Below are 27,074 nucleotides of genomic sequence, written 5' to 3'. Positions count from 1 at the left end.
AGACTATAATGGAATCAATAAACGTGGTGATAAATGATGATAATCATGATGCTACTAACAGTCCTAATGATGAGGATGAAGTTTTTCCCAGTAACCCAGATGACAGGACAGATGTTGCTAACTCCTTGGACGACATCTCCACTGGAAATCCGAATGTCAGGACTGATGCTGATGACAAAGTTAACGACATTGTTCCAGTTGTTCCAGATGAAGGCTCCCCTCCTGAGACTGAACAAAGAGTCCCCTCTCGAAGAATTCAGAAAAATCATCCTGCACATGAGGTGATTGGCGAAATCAGTGAAGGAATAAAGACTCGTCCAAAACCTTCTGTTAACTACCGGGAAATGATTGGTAATCTCTGTTTCGTCTCTAAGATTGAACCAAAAAATGTTAACGAGGCTATTGATGATGAATATTGGGTCAATGCTATGCAAGAAGAACTGGTTCAGTTTGAAAGAAACCAAGTCTGGGAGCTGGTCCCCAAGCCTAACAATGTAAATGTCATTGGGACTAAATGGATTTTTAAGAATAAATCTGATGAACATGGTAATATAACTCGCAACAAAGCTAGACTTGTGGCGCAGGGCTATTCACAGGTGGAAGGTGTTGATTTTGATGAAACCTTTGCCCCTGTTGCGAGACTAGAAGCTATCAGACTTCTGCTTGGCATCTCATGTCACCTGCAATTCAAGCTCTATCAGATGGACGTTAAGAGTGCTTTCCTCAATGGGTACCTGAATGAGGAAGTCTATGTAGCTCAACCAAAAGGGTTTACAGATCCCAGCTCTCCACAACATGTCTACAAACTCAGAAAAGCTCTCTACGGCCTTAAGCAGGCCCCTCGTGCTTGGTATGAAAGACTTACCCAATTTCTTGTGCAGAATGGGTATACTCGAGGTGGCGTTGACAAGACTTTGTTCGTGAAAAAGGAGAATGGCAATCTTATGATAGCTCAGATTTATGTTGACGACATCGTCTTTGGAGGAATGTCGAGCAAGATGGTGGATCTTTTTGTTCGACAAATGCAGTCAGAATTTGAGATGAGTATGGTCGGCGAATTAAACTACTTTCTGGGCTTTCAGATCAAACAGATGAATGATGGTATTTTCCTTTCCCAAAGTAAGTATGCCAAAAACTTGGTGAAAAAGTTTGGCCTGGAGAAATCCTCTCACAAGCGGACCCCTGCCGCTACTCACATCAAACTCACTAAGGATGAGCATGGAGAATCTGTTGATCAAAGTCTCTACAGAAGCATCATTGGCAGTCTTCTTTATCTCACTGCCAGCCGACCAGATATAGCCTACTCTGTAGGTGTTTGTGCGCGCTATCAAGCCAATCCCAAAGCCAGCCATCTGGCTCAGGCTAAGCGAATCATAAGGTACATCTCAGGCACTGCTGATTTCGGTTTACTATATACCTATGATACTTCTTCTACGCTTGTGGGATACTGTGATGCTGACTGGGCAGGTAGCACGATTGATAGAAAGAGTACTTCTGGTGGATGTTTCTATCTTGGAAACAATCTCATCTCCTGGTTCAGCAAGAAGCAAAACTGTGTTTCCTTGTCCACAGCTGAGGCTGAATACATCGCTGCTGGGAGCAGTTGCACTCAGCTCCTCTGGATGAAGCAGATGCTCGCCGAGTATGATGTTGGACAAGATGTCATGACATTATTCTGCGACAACATTAGCGCCATCAACATCTCAAAGAATCCTGTTCAACACAGTAAGACCAAGCATATTGAGATCAGACATCATTTTATTCGAGATCTCGTGGAAGAAAAGAAGATCAAACTCGAATACATTCACACCGAGAAACAGCTTGCAGACATTTTCACCAAGGCTTTGGATGCTAACCGGTTTGAAAATCTCAGATCCTCTCTTGGGTTATGTGTTATTGATCAATAGCAATTATTGTTTATCGAAGGATTTTTTGGTCTTAACTTTTGCGCTAATCCTTCGCTGACTCTTGTTCGTGTTACTGGTGTGTTATTTCTCTCATGGGCCCATGTTTCTGGTTGGCCCATTCGACTGATTTGCCGGGCTATATTGCCAAGTGTTGTCTCTCAGGGCCCAGGAACGTTCAAGGCCCACTTGAAGTTGCGACGTCGTTTTTCTTGCCATGATCTCACCCATGCAGACGGTTGCTCTTCCGAGAAAGAAGGGGAAGTTATTTCCTGTTTGAATTTCGAAATTCCTTATTCTTCTTCAGTGCTCATAAGATTTGTTTCCCGAATTTGCTGTCTTACCCATTTTGACAGTTACCTTTGTGACAGTTTCCTCATTTCTTTTTCAAAAATGGTGGGTACAAGAAGCGGGATCAGTACCTCTACTCCCTCTGGAAAAGTCGAAGCCACAATGAGGAAGAAAAATGTCGGGACAAGAAAGCCCAGTGCTGAGAGCAACATGCATGGAGTTAGGGTTCGTGGTCTGAAACCCAGCATACGCGCCGATGGTCAGGCCGGAGGTGCGATCGCTGGGTCATCAGTACCACCTGAGAATCCATCTCTATCTGCCGCCAGACGCACAATTCTGAAGAAAGCTGCTCTCTCCATCACAGACATCACAGGAGGAGTTAGTTCCAGCAGCTCGTCTGAGGAAGAAAGAAGAAGTGCTGATGATCCTGAAGAAGAAACCCCATCTGGTGTTTCCCCCGTCGAAAGCCCTCACAAGGTTGTAATAGGTAATCCTACTGTCTCTGCCTCCTCTATTGATAAGGTTTCGTTGCCTCAAGAGCCTACTCCGGAAGATGCCATTGGGGGCATGTTAGGCTTAAGTAAAGATGTTTCGCAAGATGTGCCTGCATCTTCTCAGAGGCAAGAAAGAACATCCGACCCTATCCAGGATGTTGGAGAAGATATCCTTGCTTCTCTGAAAAGGAAAATTCAGAAAGATGATGATGTGTGTCTAGCCACTCTTCTCTCAGAGAAGAAAAAGAAGAAAAGAAAGCTGGTGGAAGAAGCTGCTCCCACTACCATCCCGGCTAAAAAGAAGATGAAGAAACCAGTAAAGATGGGTTTGAACAAGAAAAGGCTGAAGGGAAAGTCTGTTGAAAAGACAATTCCAGATGTTCTGAAAGACTTGGAAGAGGAAGAAGATGTTGCCCGTCCTGAAGGGATGTCTCTCATCTCCAGGAAAACTGTCGGAGGCCAAAAGCTTCCCAAAGATGTCCCCGCCGCTCCTCTAGACAATGTCTCCTTCCATGAGGAAGATCGTGTCAGAAAATGGAGGTATGTCTATCACAGATCCATTTTTCCGGAAAAAGAATTGTCTAAAGAGGCTCTGAAGATTGATGTGATCATGGAACTCTTGTCCGACGCTCAACTTGGGAAGACTGTCACTGGGATCGGTCCTTATTATCCCAGACTGGTAAAAGAGTGCATCGTGAATCTGTCCTCTGAGATTGACCAGCCCCATCACCCTGAGTTTGGGAAAGTCTATGTTCGTGGCCATTGCTTTGATATATCATCCTCTGCCATCAACGAGTTTCTGGGTAGAGGAAAAATTGTCACTGCTGATCGGCTTCCTTCCTTGGATGAGGTTGCCAAAGAGCTCACCAACGATGATAAGAAGACATGGCCCACCAAGGGTTCCCTGCCGTCCTCAGATCTCTCGGCAAAGTATTCTGTTCTGTACAGAATTGGGATTGCTAATTGGGCCCCTTCCTCTCACGGCTCAAGCATCAACTCCGACCTGGCATGCCTCATTTTCCAGATTGGCACTCGGGCGTCCTTTGACTTTGGGGAGTTTGTTTTCAGTCACCTGGCGAAGCATGCTAAGTCCTATGCAGTAAAGCTTCCTATTGGCTTTCCTTCGCTCCTGTCTGGCTTGCTGGTTGCTCAGAAGAAGGATCTGCTCAGGGCTGACGATGTTGCAGGTAAACCTCCCAGTGAACTCTCTTTCAGTCCTAAGTTGTTTGAAGGGAAACATGCCAGGGACCTTGTCATGCCTTCTGTCACAACATCTGTCCCGGCTGGCGGTACCATCAAAGTGGCTCCCCTGTCAGAAAATGCCAAGAGCGATATCCTCAAGGGCTTGTTGGAAGAAGTTGCTGCTCTTAAGGAAGTCATTGCCATCTCCTCTCGTAGAAAGACTGCGTGTGAGCGTCTTATCTCTGTCATGACTCTTCCTCCTACCATGGATGGTGCGTCCTCGTCTCAACCAGGTCCTGCCACTGGGTCTCATATCTCTGAAGCCACTGAAGACTCTGATTCTGAAGATGATGTGTATGAGGATGATCAGGATACTATTGGTTGATTCGATTCTGGTCTGTAATATTCTCTGTTCTAGACATCGTTTGCTACTTTTTCTTTTGTGCTTCAGACTGATATGTTTCGTTTTGGATGTTTGTAAGACAGCTCTATCGTACTTTTTCTGCTGAATGATATGCTGTTTTCCTAGTTCTCATTTCCTTTTCAGGCTTTTTGTTCCTCCCTCTGTGTTGGTCGATCCTTGCCTTTGGTATCTTTTTGAGGCAATCAGGGGGAGAGGCGTCATGAGGTCATTTATTTTGACTCTCTTTCTGGTTTTGACGCTTGTATGAGAACTGGTCCTGGAAGTGCTTGCCTAAAAAATAGCCAAAGGGGGAGATTGTTATTACGCTGTTTTGTTGGCTCTATTTTTTAGTGCAAGTAGTATGGAAAGATGTCGGATGTTATGTTTCATCTTCTGGTTTGACATCTTTCCTCGTGTGTGCAGACAGTATTTCAGGCAAGTTTCCAGTTTCGACAGATTGCTTCGCTGGTGAATTCTTGCTGAGTTATTGCCTTGCTGCTGTCTTCATTACAAGATATCTGCCTCGCTGGAGCCTTCATTGCAAGATATTCTCCGCTGCTATCTTCATTGCTCGAATATTCTCTTTGATGGAGTCTTTACATTGAGATATTCGCTTGAGGCCGGGTAAGGAAACCCGAGATACTTTCCAGGATTGTCCAGCTGCTATAAAAGCCGTGTGCTCTCCCTTAGCAGCTTCGACACTTTTGATCAAACACTCAGAGCTCTTAGACGTGCAAGACCGGCGGACTGGGAGGCTGTGTGTTTTGGTTTTAAGTGGTGTACTCTCTCAAACACTATTCTACAGATTGAGTGTATGTGAGTTTTGGGTTCTTGTGCTTTTCGTGATTGAAGGTTCACGTGCTTCTGAAGACTGAAGGTCAACCGAGCCAGGAGGTTGCTCGAAGGGTGGAATTGAGACGGAGCTCAAATTCAGGGGGAGTCCCTGTCTAGGTGATCACTGGTAGTAATAGTCTCTAGGTTTTATTGATTTGTTGATTGTAATCAGATATAACCTTGTGTGTACTATTGACTACAAGATAGTGAAAATCCTTTCCACTGGCAGCGTGCCCCCAGACGTAGGTGTGTTTCACCGAACTGGGTAACCATATCCTGTGTACTTTATTTCTGCACCTTTGTTGTTTATCCATATCTGTGTTCAAGCAAGTTGTCGGACACATTGTCAACACATTGTGTGCGACATCTTGCCCTTGCAACTAATCAGAATTTCAATGATGAAACTGCACTAAATTTAATCCCTTTTCTTTATGATCAGTGATGAATGGAAGCACTAAGTAAAATAGTTCACCATAATTAACAAACGAGTTTTTCGGTTGAGTTTGATTCACCGAATCCCAAAGCTCTAGTACCATAAAATAGATTGAGCTGGAGAGAAAATCTTTCAGATCATTCTTTCGATTGGTTTCGCTAGTGCCTCTAGTCCAAATTTCGTCTACAAATTGATCTTCACTTCTTTCTCTGTTTTAATGCTCATTGTCACCAATTCACAGTACTACTACGGCCACCAGTTTGGTCTAACATGGTTCAACCTCATTACCTCGATCTTTTATCGAATTATTTTTATTAAATAAAATGGAACTATACTTGTTATTAACTATATAAATTCATGACGCTCAATATAAGAAATCAAATATAGATATATGATTTACTGCGATGCACATAACAAATGTGCATTTGGTATACAACATTCAAGTGGATATAGGTATTCAGCTTTTTAAGTTCACGAAATTCTAATGTTTTGATATATTTGAGTCGGTAATGTTTTTTTACTTTGGTCCACGATGACCATATCGCAGCGAATTTGGGTTTCTTCGTGAACAAAATTGAAGAAATTGGAGTTTTGGAGATGCTTGAATGGAATAACTTTTATTACCGACAAGTGGTTTCTTTTTGTTTTTTTTTTTTTTTTTGAGAATCCTTTTGTACTCGTCACCGAGAAAGGAAAATCAACAGCTTTGCTTCGGTTCCAAGCAAGATGAAGATTTGGTGAATCTAAACTTTTTTTTTAGTTTTTTTTTTAAATGATATGAATGAGCATAGAATGATACATAAGCCAATGAGTCGTTTACATGCTTGAAAAAAAAGAGAAATTTGAGTAGAGTAAGAATTCTGCCTAAAATATCATTAGCAAAACGTCTGACCAACTATGAAGAACAACATGATTGAATAAGATTCACATGTTAAATCATTTTAAAACAGGTCATGAGCAACAACTTTTTTTCACACAGTAAGATTAAAAGCACTTCTAAACTAGCAAAATACCATTTATGATACAAGTTCTATTGCTTTATCACTTTCTTGTTTATTTGAAACAGCTTGATCTGTTACTTGGGTTTAAAGTATTCCAACAGCTTATAGCTTAGGATTTATTGTTTTAGACATCACACAAAGTGATACAGCTGGCACAAGTGCTTTTCTCCAATGGGAAGTCTGGTTGCGATACTAAAGTTAAAAACAGAGAGTAATTCTTTATTAACATATATATCCGATAATTATTTTCAACTTCATTCAACTCTTCTTTTTCTATATTTGCTTCGTTTGTTCTCTCTTTGTCTGGCTTTCTGGTTTGATATCTTGTTGTGTTGCTATGGAAACCGTTGGTAAGTGTTTAGTTTCATTGCATTCATTTTGTAACATATATTATTTATGGAGTACAAATCTCTCAATTATAGACTTATTATACTGCCGTAGATAATCAATATATAACGTCCTCTTATACGTTGTAAAATTAGATAATGTTTTTCTTTACAAATTTAAGAACAGAATTGGTGACTACAAATACGAATAGGCCTTTGCACGAAGGTCTTCTAAGTTTCGTCATGCAAATATTAAAAGAAATATTGCAGAATTATTTTTTCCTTATCGGCTACACTACATAGGGATGAACTGGTGGTCTTTAAACTTGTGTGTGGTTACGGTTTGACCTTCCAATATTTTTTTATTTTTTGTGCTCATTATTATAATCCGGACATCCACATTTGGTTGTTCAAAATGAATGAATGAATCTGATTTTGGTTGTTCAATATTCCAGTTTCATGGATGTCCTCATGGTCACGGCACAAGGATCCTCTCTGCCTGAGAGATGAAAAGCTGAATGAAAATAGAAAATGCAAAGCATGCTCAAAACCTGTGGTGGCTCCTTTCTACGTCTGCAATCAATCATGCAAATGTTTCATCCATAAATCATGCGGCGATTTGCCTATGGAGATCAACCACTCTTTTCATCCTTCTCACACCTTCCACTTGCACAGACCCGTGTCCATGTCATGTACAATTTGTCTCAAAGACTTCAAAGAACCTTCCCTGTTTTACAAGTGCAGAGATTGCAATCTCACAATGGACTTGGAATGTGCAACGATGATGATGTCATCGGTAGGGTCTGAACAAGGCCTCCAACACTTGAGCCATCCACATCCTCTGTCTCAGCAGATTGTTGCTGTCTCAGAAAGTAAGGCACTGAAATGCGTGGGTTGCGAGTCCATCATTTCAGGCACGGCTTATGGATGCGCTCACTGTGACTACTACTTGCATAAATGCTGCGCCGAGTCTCCACTGGAAATGTCGCCACATCTTCTTCACCCTCACCGTGACCACACTCTTTCATTCAATGTCAATGGAAGGAGCTTCAATTGCATAATCTGCGAGAAGAAAAAGAAAAGCCGGTGCAGTTTCAAGTGCGATCAGTGCACGTTTGCGTTGTGCTGGAAATGCCACCTCAGTGTGAAGCATATCATTACATGTGAAGATCATGAGCACAAGCTTTGCTTCATCAAGAGAACTCTAGGCGCAGAGGATGATATTGATCTTTGCGACGGCTATGATGCTTATTGCAATCGACCTGATCTTGTTGGGGACGCTGATATTTTGAAGGAGTTCAAACGCGGTGTTTTATCATCCAAACTGAAATGCGTGGATTGCAGTTTCACACTCCATTTGCTTTGCGGTCCCTTGCCGTCCAAAGTTAAGGATGAGTGTCATATACACCCTCTCACTCTTCGTGACTCGCTCATTGAAGACGATTCTGGAGAGTATTATTGTGATGTTTGTGAGACTGAAAGAGATCCCAGGATTCGCGTATACTATTGCGAGGAGTGCAAATATTTTGCTCATGTTCACTGCCTAATTTCTAAGGTGATTCACTTTCCACCATTAAAATTCAATATTAATTTTTACTAGATACAATTTTTGGTGAATTGTTTATAGTAATGACATTTAGTGTTGATAAATTTAATCTGACCCCACAATATTTGGGGAACTAGAAACACTATCAATTGCTACGTCTCTTAGGCTTTGTTTGGTAGGAACGAGGAAAAAATGAGTGGATGGATTAAATAAGATGGAAAAGAAAGGAAAGAAAAGTGATGGATTGTAATTTTCTCAAAAGTTGATTGGTATAATGAGATGAAAGATTATTTTTCATTCATTTGTTGTTTGGTATAAATAAATAAAAGAGAGGAAATAAGATTATTATTGTAAAATAAAACAAATAAGCTCTCCCTTCTCACAATCCTTCCAAATTGGGGGGATTTATTTTCTATGGGTCTCACGGATTTAAATCATTCCTACAACTATTTCCATGCTCTACTTTAAATATACCAAACAAGAGAAAATAAAAATCCTTCAACCCAAATCCATCTATATTAATCCATCCTTCCTAAAATCCACTCTACCAAACAAGCCCTAAGAGTGGACTTGAACTCATGACCTCTTCAAAATAATTAAAGGACTATTTTGAAGAATAGCCAAATTGGCTCAACAATATCAAGGGACTAGCCCAAGTTTCATTTTATTAAGTAAATAGCTCAACTTTAATAGACTACCTAAACTACCTCTCTCATCCATAACCTCTCTTAACCCTAACTCCTTCCCTCTCACCGCCGCCCCAAACGTCTTTGACGACGACTCCTCCACCACTGTCAATACTGGAAACTTGTCTGAATTAAAGACTGCACACAGGAGGAAAGATGTCATACCAGAAGTAGAAACATAACGACCGACATCTTTCCTCACAACTTGCACTAAAAAATAAAGCCAACAAAAAAACGTAGCAACAAAAATGTAATTATTTCTATTTAATAAATAAAGATATTCATTTTTATATATATATATATGGATATATTTTTTTTAAAATAATGTTTAATAAAGACCTTTTACAGGAAAAAGAAAATATAATAATTCTCTATATACATTTGAAAGATCTTAAACAAATATGTTTTTTATGATTGAATGGGTAAGAAGAAAGGAAAAATATATTTTGAAAGTTCATATATACCTAGATCTAACGCTGTTTAAATTTTAAAAGGATTACCATACCCATTGTGTTTCCGTGTTGTTAGATTTTGCGTGCATTGTGGGGAGAGCTCGAAGGTGTTAAGCTGAAGGCCCTCAGGAAAGAAACTTGCGAGGAAGAAGAATCGACAACGCTGACATTGAAGGATCTAATAGACAACCTAGGAGAGCGGGAGAAAAAATTTCTCGAATATTATTACAAATGGGAAAACACTACATCATCTAACGACAAAGGGAAATCGTCTAGGCTCCTGAGTGACGAAGAGATCGATGACACTCTACGGCTCTCTCGCTTCACACGTCAGGAATTCACCCATTTCGTTCGCAGGCTATATAATCATTTCCAATCAATAAGGCCTCTGGAACTGAAACCTAGCGATTTGGGGTTAAAGTTGGTCAAAGTGAAAGGCTACTACATACCACGCTTCTTGGTTGATGTACTCAAAACGTTGTTGCAGCATTTCGGAGACGATATAATTCCTGGGGATGAGTCTAAAGAGTTCGAAGGCTTCGTGCTTTTCATTATGTGTCAAGTGGTGAAAAGAATGAGCGATACTATGGTGAAGGACATAACCAATGAGCTTCTTCGAGAATGGTATTATCATTTGAGCTTCCTGAACCGCGTTGGTATGAACCTTGGGGCAGCTCGTAGGCAGTTCGAGAGGCTTGTGGAGGCATTCTTGGGTTTTCAGGTGCACAGACTGGAGAACGAAATCCCGACGGAGTTGCAAAGAAAGAAGGCGGAGTGGCAGAGGAAGATCACGGTGTTGGAGCGGAAGTTGGAGAAGTGCGAGGAATATAAAGGGTCGTCTGAGAAATCGGAGTACATGAAGTATTGCCTGAAGAAAGCTTCTGAATTGGAATGGAGGGATGGTCGTGCATGTTTTCCTGAACAACACGATCAAACTCCGCTGTTGATTTCAGAATATGAGTGGCCTTGAGGTTAGTTTGAACTTGATTAACTATTTTATACTGGTTCGGCTGTGTTTTTTTTTTCTTTTCAAGTTATTCAAAGTGTTGTACTTATGAGTTTAAGGCTAATTACTCTATGTAAACATGCTTTTTTTTATGTAATGAGAAGCCTGATTGAGACTAAAGTTGAAAATTGAGTGGAAAATAAAATTATTCAAATTTCTACATATGGAGTCTACGTTTTTCAAATTTTTATTTTATTTTCTATTATTTTCATTTTCCTTCAAATATTTCCTTGCATTTTCAGGTCTCTAAACATACCTTTAATTCATAGGGTTTTTTTTTTTTTTGGGTAGAACATATAGATGCAAACATATATAGGCTCATTTAGCCACCCTCGTTTAATATTTTTAAACCAACTATCATTTCATTAATAATAGCCAACTTCATACCACCACATTTCATTATATATCTCAATCACATTTAACAAAAAAAAAAGTCTAGTCTTAAAACCTAAACAATTAACCAAACATAAAAAAAAAAAAAAAAAAAAAAAAAAAAAAAAAAAAAATTGCACCTACCCTAAATAATATTAACTATAAATGTTAAGAAAATTAATTGTGGATGTTAATACAATTGATAATGAAAGTAAATACAACTATTTTAGGTTATATGATCCTTCAATATTTCAGGTTGTTGCTGCAGAATGGAAATCAAACTTATACTTCAACCATTTTGACACCACAATATGTTGCAATTTTAAGGTTTAGGGATTATGGCTACTAATGATTAGTAAAATTAACTATGAAGTTAATATCATTAGCCATGAAGATTAATAACATTAACTATGTGATTAATTGAATATGTGCAAGTAATTGTCAATTGAACTCTTTAAAATGTAATTTATGTAATGATTTTTAATTTAAATCTTTGGAAACCTCAAAATTGAAATGACAATGTGATTGCTTTGATGGATAATGTAATCATATTAATGATAATGGTAAATAATATTAACTGTGTAAGTCAATAACTAATAAATTATTAGATATTTGAGATTGTCTAATAATTTCTTAGTCATTGAACTCCATACCTCTATTTCAAGTTTCGGATTGGATAATAGAACTAAATTTTTTAGTTTGCTAATGTAGCAGAGAACTTCCGTTTTTGATAAATTATACTATCGATTTAACTGATTTTCAGTTATAAAAAAAAATTAAAAAAAAACTTTGATATTTTATCTCAATTTTACTCAAATCTTTCTTCACCCACATGTATAATTATATTTTAAAAAGAATATATGAAGTAGTCGAATGGTGGTATACCCTCAATTAAAAATGAAGATAAGGGCATTTCCTATACGACTCTCGGTTCATTTTTATCTATTTCCTGAGATGATGAAGAGTCGTAAACTTCTTTATGACGAGATAAAGACTATGAGTTGAAAGATTTTTTTCCCATTTGATCCATGTATGGTCATATAGTCTGACCCTAAATCGTGGATTATGAGTGTCGATCCATAAAGCGACACTAACATCGTCTAATAATAATTAACAATATAATTTCATTCTTCCTTGTAATTGCTTGTAACAATAAAGTCTCACGAAGACTATTGCTTGTAATTGCTTATTCATTAATAAAAAGTTGAAACGTTCATTCATTCTTCATTGTCTGTTTGAAGCTTTATGATAAAACCTTAGTCTTTAGTCCATAAAAAAACTTAACAACTTACGAAGAGACAAATGTAGATTTGCATGAACAAACTCTTCGTAGTTTGCTTAAAACGATATATTCGCAATCTAAGGGTCAAAGGACTATTGACCTCAGTATGATTGTTAGAAGAATCTATGATGTCTGGTTATGAGGCATTGAGAGTTGGAGACTCTATAGTTCTTCTAGGTATCTTCCGAAGGTACTGAATTGACCAGTGCACTTCTAGAGACAAGATAAGAACAAACCATTTAACCTCTTATGTCTCGAAGTCACTATGTATGAATTGCATCATGCTTACCTTAATCCTGAAATGAGACATGCCATTTCACACCTTAGTATTCTCATTTGAGAAAGTCAGAGTTCGGACTCACTATGTCATTCCGAACAGGGCCTATTGGTGAAGTACTAAGTTGTGAGTATGTCATGAGTAACTTTGTGAAGTTCTCATAGATATGGAATTCATGTACAAGATTGCTGAAATGCAATGTATGTCACCTCATGCTTTGTTCCTTGGAGTGTGAATAAATGAACTGGCCAGTGTCCAAATTGAGTCTTGATTCTTTTGGATGAAACAATGTGACTTGTTAGCTCCTCGTCAATACATTGTTTCTAACTTATTCACAAGCGACAAAGGAGTTGAGGAAATAACAGCTAGAAGGGTAAAATAGTAATTTTGTAAATCCCGACTAGCTGATGATATTCATGAAGGGTAAACATAGATAATATTCAGTGGATCCACTCCTTACAATTAGGTTGAATTCTTGAGTAGAAAATAAATTCATTTGAACCGATAGATTTTCAGTGTCAACTCTTTACTGGAGTCAGTTGACATTAAGCTAAACTTGGAAAAAGGTTTGTGAACTTTTGAGTCCAAGTATTTAGCTCAAGCTTTGTTCATTTGGATCCATGAGGTCACTGTCACAAATCATATCGAGTAGGAGTAGTTAAACTAGAAGCTAAGTCAAAACAAGAACGAGACAAGTTTTACGAAAATTGTCAAAATGGTATTTTTGTCCTTTTGGTCATAGGATGAAATGAATGTCAATAAATTTTTTGACATGGTCATATGATGACTCACATCCACTCGGCCAAGTTAATTTATTTGGGCCTTGTGGATTAATTTCATTTCATAAGAGTTTTATTGAAAATTCTTAATGAGCATTTCTCATGTTGTCATGAACAAATGAAGAAGCTTCTAGAAGCTCCTTCTAGAGAGCTTCTTGGCCGCCCATCACCCAAAGAAAATGGAGATTATTATGTGCATTAATGTATGAAGATACTTGCCAAAAGAAAAAGAGGAAACAAATTTCCTATACAAGGAAAGTGGATTTCGGCCAAACAAGTCAATGGAGAAGCAAACAAAAGAGGAAACAAATCCAAGGAGTTATGAAGACTCTCTTGGCCGTGTGCCTCTAAGGAAATAAGGGGAATATTGCTCATGAATATGTGATATTCTATAGAAGAGGAAACTACCTTATTGAAGGTAAAACCTCTCCTATAAATAGAGCACTCATTCCCTTCTTTCTATTCATCCCACATAAGTTAGAGATTGAGAGTTTCTCTCTCTACACCTTGTGGCCGATCTCCTCTCTCTTTCTCTAGTTATTTTTCGTTTTTGTTTTGGCACCTAGGTCCACACTTGACCTAGTGTTTTAGCTCTTCGACTTTGAGACTTGTTCTCGAGTCGTCGTGTTTAAAAGTGCCCACTCACTAATTCCTTTCTTTCTCGAGTGATTCTTGTGATAGAAACTTTCGTGGTAGCTCGAGTTCCCGAGGAAAGAAGAGAGAAGTGCTGCGAGGGGAGACGAACGTTTCAACCTTCCGAAGGCTTCTCAACGTTCAAGCTTCTAAAAGGTTAGTAAACATTTATGCCCTTTAATAGTTTTAATTACATGTACTTGCTCTTTGTCTAGGTTAGTAAAATCGTTTTACTTGTTTTAAAGAAAATTTTTAAATTCCACCGCTTGCTCGAAGCGTTAAACTTTTTCTTAACCCTAGATCAATTCCAACAATTGTACCACAAAATTAGATCCCATTTGTTTCCTCTAACTTTTCTCCATAATCTTAATGGTAACTCTATTGTAATTTCACTTTCATTTTTATCCCGGAACCCTCACTATTAGTATTCTGTTGAAGACAAGATTTTCAATTAATGATGGACTAAAACCTTTTGTTTTGCTTAGGCACTCTGGAAAGGTGATTAGAAAATTTGGTAGTTATATAAAGTATATATAATATACTTTTAAGAGACTTATAGTAAAGTGCTTGTTAATGCTTGAAAATGGATCAACACGAAAACCTGTCTGCGTTCGGTCTAAGGCCGGACCCTATGACCGCGCGGTGGTCAAACGGGGAAGTTGTCTCGACACTCGTCGCCTCCGTCGTGCCGGAAAGGGGTTTCCGACGGCTCTTCACCTGAAAAGAGAGAAACGTGAGCTAAAGAACCCCGGAGGGGTTTCCTCTGGCAAGCACTCAGACGCTCAACATTAGTCCGGGTGTTTTGCTTCAAAGTTCTAGAGAGAGAAGCAGAGGTTTTGTAAGTGTGAGTAAACTTACCTCCAAGTGTTGGAGATGAGGGTATTTATAGTGTTGTCTTGAGAATGGGGGTAGACTCATCATCTACTAGGGGTCCTTCTCTATTGTTTGAGGTCGGGATCTGGGTTGCTTGTATTGAGCAGGTCGCCTCTCTTTGGTAGGCTGCTGAGCAAGTCACTGGACAAGCCGCTGAGAAAGTCGTTAGGCAAGCCGCTGAGCATGTCGCTAGGCAAGCTGCTGAACAGGTTGTTAGGCAAGCTGCTGAGCAGGTCGCTGGGCAAGTCACCTTTTTTTGGCAGGACGCTAGGCAGGTTGCCTCTCTTTGGTAGGCTGCTGAGCAAATCGCTGGGCAAGTCGCCATTTTTGGCAGGCCACTAGGCAAGTTGCCTCTCTTTGGTAGGTTGCTGAGCAAGTCGCTGGGCAAGTCGTCCTTTTTTGGCAGGCCGCTAGGTAGTTTACCTCTCTTTAGCAGGTTGCTGAGCAAGTCGCTGGACAAGCCGCTGAGCAGGTCGCTGGGCAAGTCGCCATTTTTTGGCGGGACGCTAGGCAGGTTGCCTCTCTTTGGTAGGCTGCTGAGCAAGTCGCCCTTTTTGGAAGGCTGCTAGCCAGGTTGCCTCTCTTTGGTAGGCTGTTGAGCAAGTCGCTGGGCAAGCCGCAGAGCAGGTCGCTGGGCAAGTCGCCCTTTTTGGCAGGCCGCTAGGCAGGTTGCCTCTCTTTGGTAGGTTGCTGAGCAAGTCGCTGAGCAGGTCGCCATATCTTGGCAGGCTGCTGGGCAAGTTGCCCTTTTTTGACATCGGAGCGAGTTGTCTTTTTTCGGCGAGCCGCTTCCACTTGATCGCGCCTTTGAGCTTCCCGCCTCGTTTCTTGGGCCAGGCTCGATGTGCTTCTTTGATTTTTTTGTTAGCTAGGCTTTCATGTTTTTCGGCAAGAGAAAATCTCTTGTGCTTGTTGGTCGAGACTCGAGAGGAATAAATAAATGATATCCTAATAGGTGGTCATAAATATTATTTACACTTACACCTCATTATTATTAAAGGTGGGCATACTGACCGGTTAAAATTAATTTGTAGATTAATTTACATTTTAGCCAATTGAAATGAACCAAATAGTTAATTTAATTATTTGTTTTGGTCAAAATTACGCAAGCACTTAATTTTAATCAATTATTTTATGGTTAACGAACTATCAAGAAAAATAATATCGAAACTAACAGTTAATTGGTTCACCGTTCTAAAAAACAAGGTTAACTTGTTAAATCTTTAATCATTTTGAAGGGTTAACTGTTTCGTCCACTTTTATTCGTCAGTCAAGATTACTTTGAGCTTTGGTGGAATTTAAAAGCAATTCTTTATTCTCCTCTTTTTTAATATTTCATTCGTAGCATATACACTCACTCCTCTTTTGAGGACAATATAAAAGTAGGATAAATATAAAAGTAGGGTAAATAATAAGAAAAAAAAAATCATAATAATAAGTTAATAACACATTTGATATTTAAAACAAACCCGAATTTTATTAATCACCACCATTCACCAAGATGACAAAACATAAATGTGGAACAAGGAAGCTGAACCGAATCCTTGGCCAAGTTTTATGGGTTCAATACCTATGACTAAATTCATCGAGTCGTGAAACAACAGGCCATGGAAATTAACTCCAAGTTTGTCTATGTCAGTTCTAGTGTACAGCGAATATATACAAACGAACAAAAAAACACGTAAAATCTCCAAAAGAAAAAATAAATTCGCTCTACATTTTGTTAAACAAGCATCTACGGATTGAGACTGCGAATTCACTGACCTTGTGGGGGTGGAAGATAACCGAACAAACCCCTAAACAAACAGCCGCTACGGCGATCAGACATAACGTGGGTCGAACTCTCAACTCCGGCCCATACCCAAATCTCAAAGCTTCCATGGATCGAGCCCGACAATAAGAGGCCTCGTTCGACCATTTATCTGTACTCAAAATCGGAATTCTTTCACTTCTTTTGTCGTAAATCAAACCCACCGAATCTCCGGAGTTGCAGTCTACGGTTATCTCCGTGTCGTCCTGCAAATTACATAGCTGAATTTGTTATATATGTTAGACACAATATATAAAGTGTATTGCGTAAACTACAAAGGCATACCCTCACTTTTCAACTTCTTACTTGTGCAAAATAATACACTAACAATTTGAATTTATACAAAATAAAACTCACTTTTTAATTGTACAGATCTCCAAATTTATACATATTATTACATGATACCATTAGAGAAAAATTAAAGATTGAAGTTAAATAGTTGGGAATTTTATGAACAATATTATTCTTATCTAGTAAAACTAAAGGACATGCTTAATTTACGTAAATTAAAAAAGTGGGTTTAATTTTGCATAATTTACGAAATAAAAAAGAGAGTAAAGGTATTATTTTAGATGCAATCCAAATGTTAGGGTATGGTTTTACTTTAAAATGAAAAATTAAAGGTTTATTTTACACTTTACCCTAAAGTATATGACAAGAAATTACGGTGAGTTTAATATGTTATAACCCGGAACACAATTTCTAAATATAAACAAATATTATCAGTACCTGGAGGGGAAAAGAAGCAAGATCTTCATTTAGTAGTAAGTTTCTTGATGGCATGATTGGCTGTGAATTAGGCCAACGCCGTTGATGAGCGTAGTCCATATATTTTTGTAACATCTTCAAATCAGTGGCATTGGGTTTTATCTCAACAATCGAAGTCTTTAAATTTCGTAAGATCTTCTCCAGAATGGTGGTGGATTCGACCGCTACCAAAAATTTCAATAAGCATTCTAATCTTTGGACCTGAAAGGTTGTTGAAACCTGTTGGAAAGTCTCTAATCCGGGATTTTTCAGTAACCATGCTATGTCAACGATAAATTCGGAAAATGGTATTTGATTTAACGAAGAGGCTCCACAGGAGCTTGGCGGAGAGGTATCAGAAGAAAACCAGGGTGTCTCTGAGACTAAAGATCCGTCAAGTCTCTGTTGAATGAGCTTGATCTCCGAACAAGTTTCTTTGTCCCCAATCAATACGGGAATAAAGTTCGATAAGCCAGCTTCATTCTCGACCTAAAAATACCATATTATATCATACATATATAAATTAGCAATGTTAGTCATCTTACCAAAAAAATAAATTAAAAAATAGTTTTTTATTTATTTATTTATTAACAATAACATTACCTCAATAAATACGGGCCCGAAATGGTTGGCTTCCGTAACAGGGACTTGTATTTGGTACAGCTCACGGTGTAAATTACCATCACTCTTCCATTCAGTCCGAAAACGAGAAGAAGCTGGACTATAATTGTGTTCCAGATACTTTCCAGAGAAGGATACAAGAAACCTGCCATGGAAGAAACGGGAAGGAAAAAAAAAAGCATATAATTAGAAGTTCAACGTTTGAATGTTAAAATGATTTGAAATATTTATTGAGGAAGTGCTAGAATCATGTGTATGTGTGAAATTCAGATTGGACAAGCTATAAGAGGGAAAGCCACAAACAAGCAATATACATCTGTAAAATCTAAATACATAATCAAGAAATAATGCCATATTCCCTTTGAGGATAATTGTAAAATAACGAGTCGTACTGCAATTTTGGCTGTAACAAGTTACTACCACACGCAACAAACTCCATTGGCTTGCCTGCCTCGAAACATATCGGGTGAACATAATGAAGTATCGGAGCCCGCTCAACCACGCTGGCTTTAATCACGGATGAACCACCTATGCATGGCATAAAGACAATACATCAAAACACACAAACAGATTAATTTTTTGCAATATGCTTGATACTCTGTGGAGCATCAAATTACCTTCCAGAACATGGATAACCATATCGTTCAAATATACAAGTATATTTCCTCTTCCTGAAAGCATAGCCCCGGGTGCAACAACAAAGTTACGTACACATGATATAGGGTCTTCGGATAACTGCAAATTTCTCACATGATCTCTAAATTAGATTTACTTTCTTCACTTTCGAGAACAAAAAAGCTGGAGCGGAAAATGTCTTGACAAGATTTATATCTATAGATTTTTCCAACCACGTGTAAGCAGTTCTGATAAGCTACAATAGCATAAGCAACGAAGAAATTTTGTAAAGAGTTAATAAGTAGAGTTTTACCTTTATCCACATGAATCTTGGCATTGCGACAAACACGGTCAAGATGATACATCCAGGACGAATATACCCCTCCAACTCAATAGGCATGTTGGCCAGCCATTGGAATATCTGAAGACAGAGATGGCATACAGGTTTACTAAATATTTGCAACTTCTTACAGAAAAGTAAGTTATTTTTCTTTTAATACTAAACTGAAATAATAATCCGTTAATAGTACTTGGTGCCGAAGACGTCTAGGGAATTCAGCTGGATTCCAATCGTAGAGCTTGAATGAGATTCGCCCAGTCGGACACTAAATCACATTGAAATCAGTCGGCGATTATAAATTTGGAGCAACCAATCGATCAAATGAACAAGAAAATAGAGTTTCCGAACACCCACCAAAGACGAGTATGCACTCTTGTTACTGTAAGATATGGATACACCGTGCTTAGCATTATATTTCTCTGCTTCCATCTGGGTTTCACCGGAATCCGGCAAAGAGACGACGCCATCGCTATTCACATCGGGAGCCGTGTGAACGGGAGAAATACGCCCACCTGACTCCACACATGTTTCTTTCACAGCCATCTGACTGTCGGTTTGTGAAGAATCTGTGTATCACAAACTATCTTCCATGAGACCGGTGGAAAAAATCTTTCCGGAATTAAGGCCCAACATGAAGGGTGTTGTAGCTAAATAGCCAGGGTTTTCCAAATAGCTAAGGTTTGTCTAAAATTAATAAAATAAAATAAATTCATAAAACCAAAAAAAAAGTGGGTAAAATTTTTTTAGAGCAGTAAATTGCTTATATACAGGAGGAGACAATAATTTTATTGAGTGTAAAAAAAATGAACTACTATTTTTCTAAGAACCTACAACTTTGGCTATTTTATTAATCAATTAGTTTCGAATGGCTACATTGTATTTTTTTTCCAACATAAGCCCCTTTCGGGATGCTAATATGCAGTGTTAGATCCGAAAACTACAACATGGTGGCAGAAAAAGGAATTTAAAAAAAAAAAAAAAAAAAAATCAAAACCTTTTCCCGCCTCGCCATCGCCGCTGGCATCTTCACTTTGAATGTCATCCGGAGATTCCTTCCCAGCCGCTCCTTTAGACCCGACGGGCTTCCTACGCCGTCTGTTGTTATGACGCTCCAACTTTCTGCGGCAACTTCGTTTGCCTTCATCGAAGTCTGGCAATATGTGGAACCTGCAAAAGATTTTAAGTCCCGAAGAAACATCATGAGTTTTTTTTTTTTTTAATATAGATCAGAAGTCCCTCGCACATTTGGATTACACACAGAAATTGATTTCGCTCATTTGCATCTAAACTTGGTGCCATTTAAAACCATTGGAAAAGAAAAATAAATTTCTGAAACTTAGAACCAAGAAGGTAAAGACTAAGCAACAATCATAGTATGTAACTTAATCGGAGAAAAGAAACGGAGTTTTTTAGCCAAGTGCCAAAGCGGAAGTGTAAAGAAACAATCCTGAAACAAATTAAAGGAGGTATGCAACAGAAAACCAAAAGTCAAAGTTAAAAGCTACTCTTCTTTGTTCTGACATACAAATTCTAAATGTGAATAACATAAGTAAGTTGGATCCTGAAAAGGGCATTTATAAACGCCTAGAATAATGGATTCTCACTTTAAAGTGCCAAGTTCAAAATATATAATCTATCTAAAACCTGTCCATCAAATACTCAAATCATCAATTTCAATTGATCGAGCCCAAAGAGACAACTCAATCCTTCTATATCACGTCACATATTAACAATCAACATAAATAAACCAAACAGAAATTCTCACCTTAATCAAATCTAAACCTTTTTCCATTTCCAAACAATTAGCACAGCACAATTTACAAGACCAACCGATAAAACGACCTAAATATTCAGAGAGAGAGAGACGAACTCACTTCCCACACTGCTGACAGTACCGCTTATCTTCTCCGGCTATCTCCACCGTGGCGGCATTAGCGCACCGGAGACACACTCTATGGCGGCGATGATAGCCTTTCAGCTCCTTGATATCAGCACCGCACGACGGAACCTGGCACTTCGCCACTCCCGCCGCGGACCTAGCTCCGCCGCCGCCGGAACCTCCTCCGGCACCGGAGCCGCGCGTCCTCTGCCGCTTTTTCGCGTGCGCGGCTTCCTCTTCTTCGATCTCCTTCAGCCTCGCGTCCATCTCCGGACACGCGCAGGGGATCAGCCCCGCCAGGAAGTTCGAACACGTCATCCGAGGGTCTCGCTTCCGAACCTTCGTCGCCTCGTCTTCGTCGTCCGTCTCCGGAGCTCCGGCGTCCGGCGGCGGCGGAGGAGGAGCCTGAAGCTGCTCAGTCGGCTCCGCGGCGGCGTCGGAATTCCAATTGATGGCGAGATCGCCGTCGACGGTGAAGTCTAGGATGTCGCCCCAATCCCATAGGGCGGCGGGACCGATCGTTTCGTCGCCGGGGATCGGGATTCGATTCATGGCGTCTTTTTCCGAGTCGCGAGGCTGTGATGGAGACTGTGAAGACGATACTTCCATTAATGCTTGGTCCTTCTAATTCTCTCTCTCTCTCTCTCTCTCTCTCTCTCTCTCTCTCTCTCTTAGGGTTTCCGATTGAGAAAATGGCAGGTCACCAAATGCTCACCAAACGCTTACCAAACGAAGCTTTCGCTTTGGCTCAAAGTCTCTCTCTCCCTCTCTCTCTCTCTCTCTCTCTCTCTCTCTAAAAGCTTCTCTCTCTACCTGTATCGAAGTCCGTCTGTGCTTGTTTGGGCATCGCGTACACTTCGAATTGACGATTCCAATTTTTTTTTCATTTTCCTTTCTTTTTTGTTTAATTATCTTAAAATAATGACAGTTCTCTTTTCCAGGAAAATAGGGGAAATGTGTAATTAAATAATCATTAATTAATATTTTCGGTGACAAATATTTTTCGTGTAAACTACGGCTTAGCTGAGTTGCCAAACACCCTCGCTCTTGTTTTTTTAACCTGGGAAAGAAAGAGAGACCCTGGTTCTCACCATGAAAGGAAACACGGTAAAAAGAATAAGATTCATAAAGAGGGAGCTAGACATTGAGAGCCTTGCATTGAAATAAACTTCAATCAGTTTAATACAGCACATGTAAGTCTTACTAATATTTAAATTATTGTAGTACAATTTTATTTAACTATTTCAAATTATTTTTTTCGTCGGCGAATTATAATCTCATATTTTCTATGGGGAGAATTAGGCTTTCGACTTCTTTAAAAAAAGTTACGTTAAATTTTTTATTTTAACTATCTATAAATTGAGAAAATAATTAAATTAAGACAACACATTTGCATCATATTCAAATATAATAAATTGGTATTGTTTTTAATTGATATTCCACCGTAAATAAATAGTCAAGAGAAACACTTATTTTTACATTTTATTTTTTTACATGAGAATTTCACTTTAAAGCCGCTACGACCTTTCAAAATAAAGAAACGATTTCGATTTGTTGGTCCTCAAACTTCTATCCCGATCTCAAATAAACTTTGAATAATAATTACGAAATAAATAAATAGACTAGATTTGACAAATATTCACTAAACCATTTATTAAATTGAATCAATAAGATATATGAAGAGAACGAAATGAAATTAGGAATTAATTGACGAAGAACTAATGAATCGAGACTTAAAGAGCAGAGAGATTGTAGACGTAATCAGGATTACTCGTGTAGGAAAAAAATGTCTTATTTTGGTTCTTAAGCTCCTATTTATACAGGTCTTGAGCAAGGGTGACCGAACCCCTCTTCTTTCGGAGAACGTTAGGGTGGAAAGGTCTTTTTCGTCTCGTCATGCGCCACATAAATGATTGATCCGATATCAGAGGAGCGGTTGATTGATCTTCGAGATCCTCAATCTATGAACATCGTTGAAGGGTCTTCGTCTAATTATTCAGACCGAGCTAAGCCAAAATGGTTTAGCTCGCAAAACTTCCCACGACGAAATAAGCCAAAAAAAGGGCTTAGCTCTATTATTTTACTTGTTCATGACAAGATGAACCTAAAATGTTTTAGCATGCCTTGGGGTCACCTTTTGGACCTAAGTCATGTGCTAGATTTGAGTCCAGTAGTTTTTTTTTTTTTTTTACGAAGGAAGAAATCCAACACGAATAATTAGACAAATAATACCACAATTTAAATTGAACATTAAAATGTCTCGTGTACTTCACAAGGTACATGGAACGAGAGAAGATTAACCGTTCAATGTATGACGCGTGGTCATAGTAATCCGCGAGTATATGACAACATTTTCGGATATTTCACCTCCATAAACCACGCGCATATATTTTCACGCGCTAAGACGTCCCATCTTATTGGTTTAGTGGCGCCTGGTGAAACAACGACATGATAGCCCGCGTGTCCAATTTCCATTGAGAGTGTGAACATCGTGTCAAAAAATTACAAGAATAGTGGGACCGTGTGCCACGTGGACTGGTCCCACTAACTAGAAACCTTACAAGACAAAAGTGCTATCTCTTTGCAATTGCAATGACCTTTCGAGATATCTAAAGGCAAAATATATATAAAGTTTAACATGACAGTATTTTTGTTCTGTTAGCAATTATTTACAGTTAAATTTGTGGGAAACAAAGATAAAAAGACTGCTCGAATTTATATATAATAAAAAAATACGTATGATATTTATTATTTTTAAAATATTAATATTAACGGTACTTGCACATTTTTTTTTTTAACTCTTTCCAATTTACAAGAAACAAAATAACACAAAAGATTATCCACGTATATGATATAAACAAATACTTTATAGTATCGCTTTAACTTAAATGTGATGGATGTCTGAATTTATGATATTACCTACCACCACCGAATTATTTTTTAAAATATAAATATAGTCTCCAAGATAATCTAAGCTTGTAATAAATAAAAGACTCTTAAAAATTATTAGTTTAAAAGGACTACAAGCTAGATAACCTATTTGTATTTTTTTATATTATTATTAACACAAACATGCATAGCTAGATAAGCGTTTGTGTGTAGTTAATTCCAGATGTCTTTACTTAATCCATATCTCTGATTATATTATTTTCTCCATGTTGCTAATTGAGTGAACTTTAAACGAATTACCAAATCCAAACGCCACATTTGTTTATTTTTAATAACGAGAAATGCTGAGACATAAAACAGGCATGAAGCACGCACGTCTTCTCACATTGACCAGTTATGCGTTTACTTACTTGCGATTATTATTTTAATTGTTTTTCAGCTACAAAAAAATCTCCTAAATTATCGATATACATATATATATTTATATACATTTGCATTTTGGGGTTTGAACTTTGAATCAATTATTATATAACTAAAACAATATTGATTTTGTGGTACTTGTGATAAATCTAACAAGCCCCGTGCCGTGCCGATAAATGAATCTCTTATCAAAATTGGTGGTTGTAAACAGGGACGAAACCAAAAATTCAAATTAGGGGGTTAATATGCGGAAAAAAAAAATTGAGGGAAGGCTAATTTGTAAATATTTGGGTTAAATTTTAAAAAAAAAAAATTGTGAAAAAATGCAATTTTTTTTTGTGCTGAAGCTAAATAGCAAATTTAAAGTTATGAATTTGCAAAATAGCCAAGGTTTGTCTTAATTGAGTGAAGTAGGCAAAATGTATAGTAAGTTGGTTTCAAAAAAAAAAATTGAACCCAAGATTAATTTTTTTGAAAGTGATAAATTGTTTATAATAATTGTCAAAAATTTAATTCTGGCTGTAAAAAAAAATTTGAAAACCTAAATTTTGCTATTTTGCTGAAAAGTTGAAACATTGGCTATTTTGCTAATCAATAAGTTTCAAATGACTATTTTATACAATAAGTCTCATCCAATCTCTACAATTGAGTTGGTTAGAATATAAGAAAATATTAGACTTGTGTTAGAGCAGAGTTATTTGTGGTCGAGAAAACTTACATCCTCCTCAAAGATTCGTCCATAGTTACAAGGAATGAGGGAGACTCATAATAGTTGTAGGAGTCATTAATGCGAACGATGATGTCGAGGAGGCGCGCGACCCAAGACATGGTGAGGACAAGCACATGAGATTTAGCGTCCCTAATACAATGTGGGCAAGACCCACACATCCCGTCTCTGGAACCGGGCGAGACCTTGTTTATCGTCCGATGGGCGGGACGAGACCTCGCGCCCCACCCTAGACATGATCTCGCGTGGGGCAATGCCTCCCGTGACGCCGAGGTCTCATATGGCGCGCGAGACCTCACACAAGACATGTCTTGTGCATGGTCTCATTATGGTTTGTCAAAAATGTATTGTTTACGTCTTCATTAAATAAAAAAAATGCATAACCTAAAATAGAGACCACTAGTTGTGATAAACCTTGTACGAACGCGTAGCTCTCGCCGAGATTTTTATTTTTATTAATTCTTGTTAATTTAAAAAGACACCACACTAGTCAAGAAAATAGTAAATAATTATTAAATTTAATTTTAACACTTGGATCTATTTATTTATGAATAGTCTTTAAATGAAGTTTAACTGGATTAGCTTACATAATATCGTTGAAGACTACTAAATTTGTAATAAAATAACAAAACTTGACACTGTTAGTATTGTTTTTGACGCGCGCGCGCGCACGCGCGCACACACACATATATATATATATATATATATATAGAGAGAGAGAGAGAGAGAGAAATTTCATTAATTGGGCTTAATAAGTCATTAAATATCAAGATTAGACCCTAATGTTTAAAAATATCTAAATATGGACTTTTGGACACATTTTGGACCAAAATACCCCTGATTCAAAAATCTCACATTTTTCTCTCATTTTCAAATCATTTTCATCACAATTCTTTTCATTTTCGAATTGGTTGCGCTAGGATTAGAATTTTCGGTGGTCGATTTTATTTATGAATAGTCTTTAAATGAAGTTTAACTAAATTAGCTTACATAATATCGTTGAAGACTACTAAATTTGTAATAAAATAACAAAACTTGACACTGTTAGTATTGTTTTTGACACACGCACACGCGCGCATATATATATATATATATATATATATATATATATATATTAACTGATATCTATACATGGTCAACAAATTTAATGATGCAAATATCTGATTTGAAGATGATGATGATTTAATGAATATCTAAAATTTCAAATATTTGATAAATAGCTCTTTTTATTTTTATTTTTATTTTTATTTTTTAAAAGTAAAACGGTTAAGCAACAAGAAAACAAATTGTAGAATTGAAGTTCTCGAAGTAGGAATAAGAAAAAGTATATTCTCGAAATTATTTTTAGATACGGTAGCTTGGGTTATTTCCACTTCTACTTTTATAGAAAATTAATCCCATGATATTCATCTGTATAACGAGAGAAACAAAAGCAAATAAGGAAACATTAAATTAATAGTGCTTTAAAATATAACATTTTCAAAATAGCGGGTGTTTTAAATCATTTAAAAAATAGTAATTTTTCATTATTAATGGTTATTCTCCGTATGAATTCAAATTAAACAACAAACAAAGTTAAATGAAGCTCAAAATATTAAACCGTTTTTTTAAATATATATGTTGATGCAACTACTTTGCATTTATTGGCGATGTTTAATTGGCAAAATTGCTCATAAAAGGAGGATATCTGTTGCTGATGTGGAGTCTTCACGCGGCAGATAATATTTGATTTGTTGTAGATTTTGTGGCAACGTATTCTGCGACATTCTCGGAGTCATCAAATATCCTCGAGATTTTTCAGAGATCAGAAGATATGATATCCCTGATGCCAGCAACTGAATTGTGACACCCTAATTCGCCTCGAAGACTATATGTGGCGTCCTCATTTCATAGATTGTTTTTTGACGCTTTTGAAAACACTTTTTGAGAGATTTATTTTTTGAGTGTTTTAGCAGAGCTTAGAACGACCTGTGTTCAAGCTTTTAAGCTGTCTTTTACCTCTGTTTTGTTGTCTATATACGGGTATTTGTATTAGAAGCTAGAGGTTAGGTTTTTCAATTGTTTTTGTTGGGAAACACGTTTAGAAGTCTCGGGAGAGATATTCTGTGGGAATCAAGGGGATCTCGAGCTTAGGGGGAGCCTAAGTTGCTGTTGAAGAGGATAGACGTAGGTTGGGTAGCTAGCGAGGGAGTCACCGGGCAAAGGCCCTCCAGACGTAGGCACGAATTGCCAAACTGGTTTACCAATCTCTG

The 27,074-nt window shown here is 37.9% G+C and overlaps 1 protein-coding gene across 1 annotated transcript; it reads right to left on the bottom strand.

Moving 5' to 3' along the window:
- Positions 1-16,461: 16,461 nt before the first annotated feature.
- SPL7 (squamosa promoter binding protein-like 7) lies at positions 16,462-21,719 on the bottom strand. Its single transcript, XM_089617169.1, has 10 exons — positions 20,782-21,719; positions 19,902-20,074; positions 19,262-19,473; positions 19,098-19,172; positions 18,881-18,988; positions 18,570-18,687; positions 18,345-18,480; positions 17,935-18,097; positions 17,314-17,820; positions 16,462-16,790 (listed from the first exon to the last, which is right to left on the bottom strand). Exons 1-10 carry the CDS (start codon positions 21,393-21,395, stop codon positions 16,488-16,490), a joined length of 2,409 nt encoding a protein of 802 aa, XP_089473295.1. The 5' UTR covers positions 21,396-21,719; the 3' UTR covers positions 16,462-16,487.
- Between the last annotated feature and the right edge of the window lie 5,355 nt (positions 21,720-27,074).

The sequence above is a fragment of the Urtica dioica genome, chromosome 6, assembly GCF_054948205.1.
Source record: "Urtica dioica subsp. dioica isolate 48M chromosome 6, U.dioica_male_clone48M_v1_H2, whole genome shotgun sequence".
Classification (NCBI taxonomy): domain Eukaryota; kingdom Viridiplantae; phylum Streptophyta; class Magnoliopsida; order Rosales; family Urticaceae; genus Urtica; species Urtica dioica.
The sequence above is the reverse complement of the archived record's forward strand: the minus strand, read 5'-3'. Positions and strand labels throughout refer to the sequence as shown.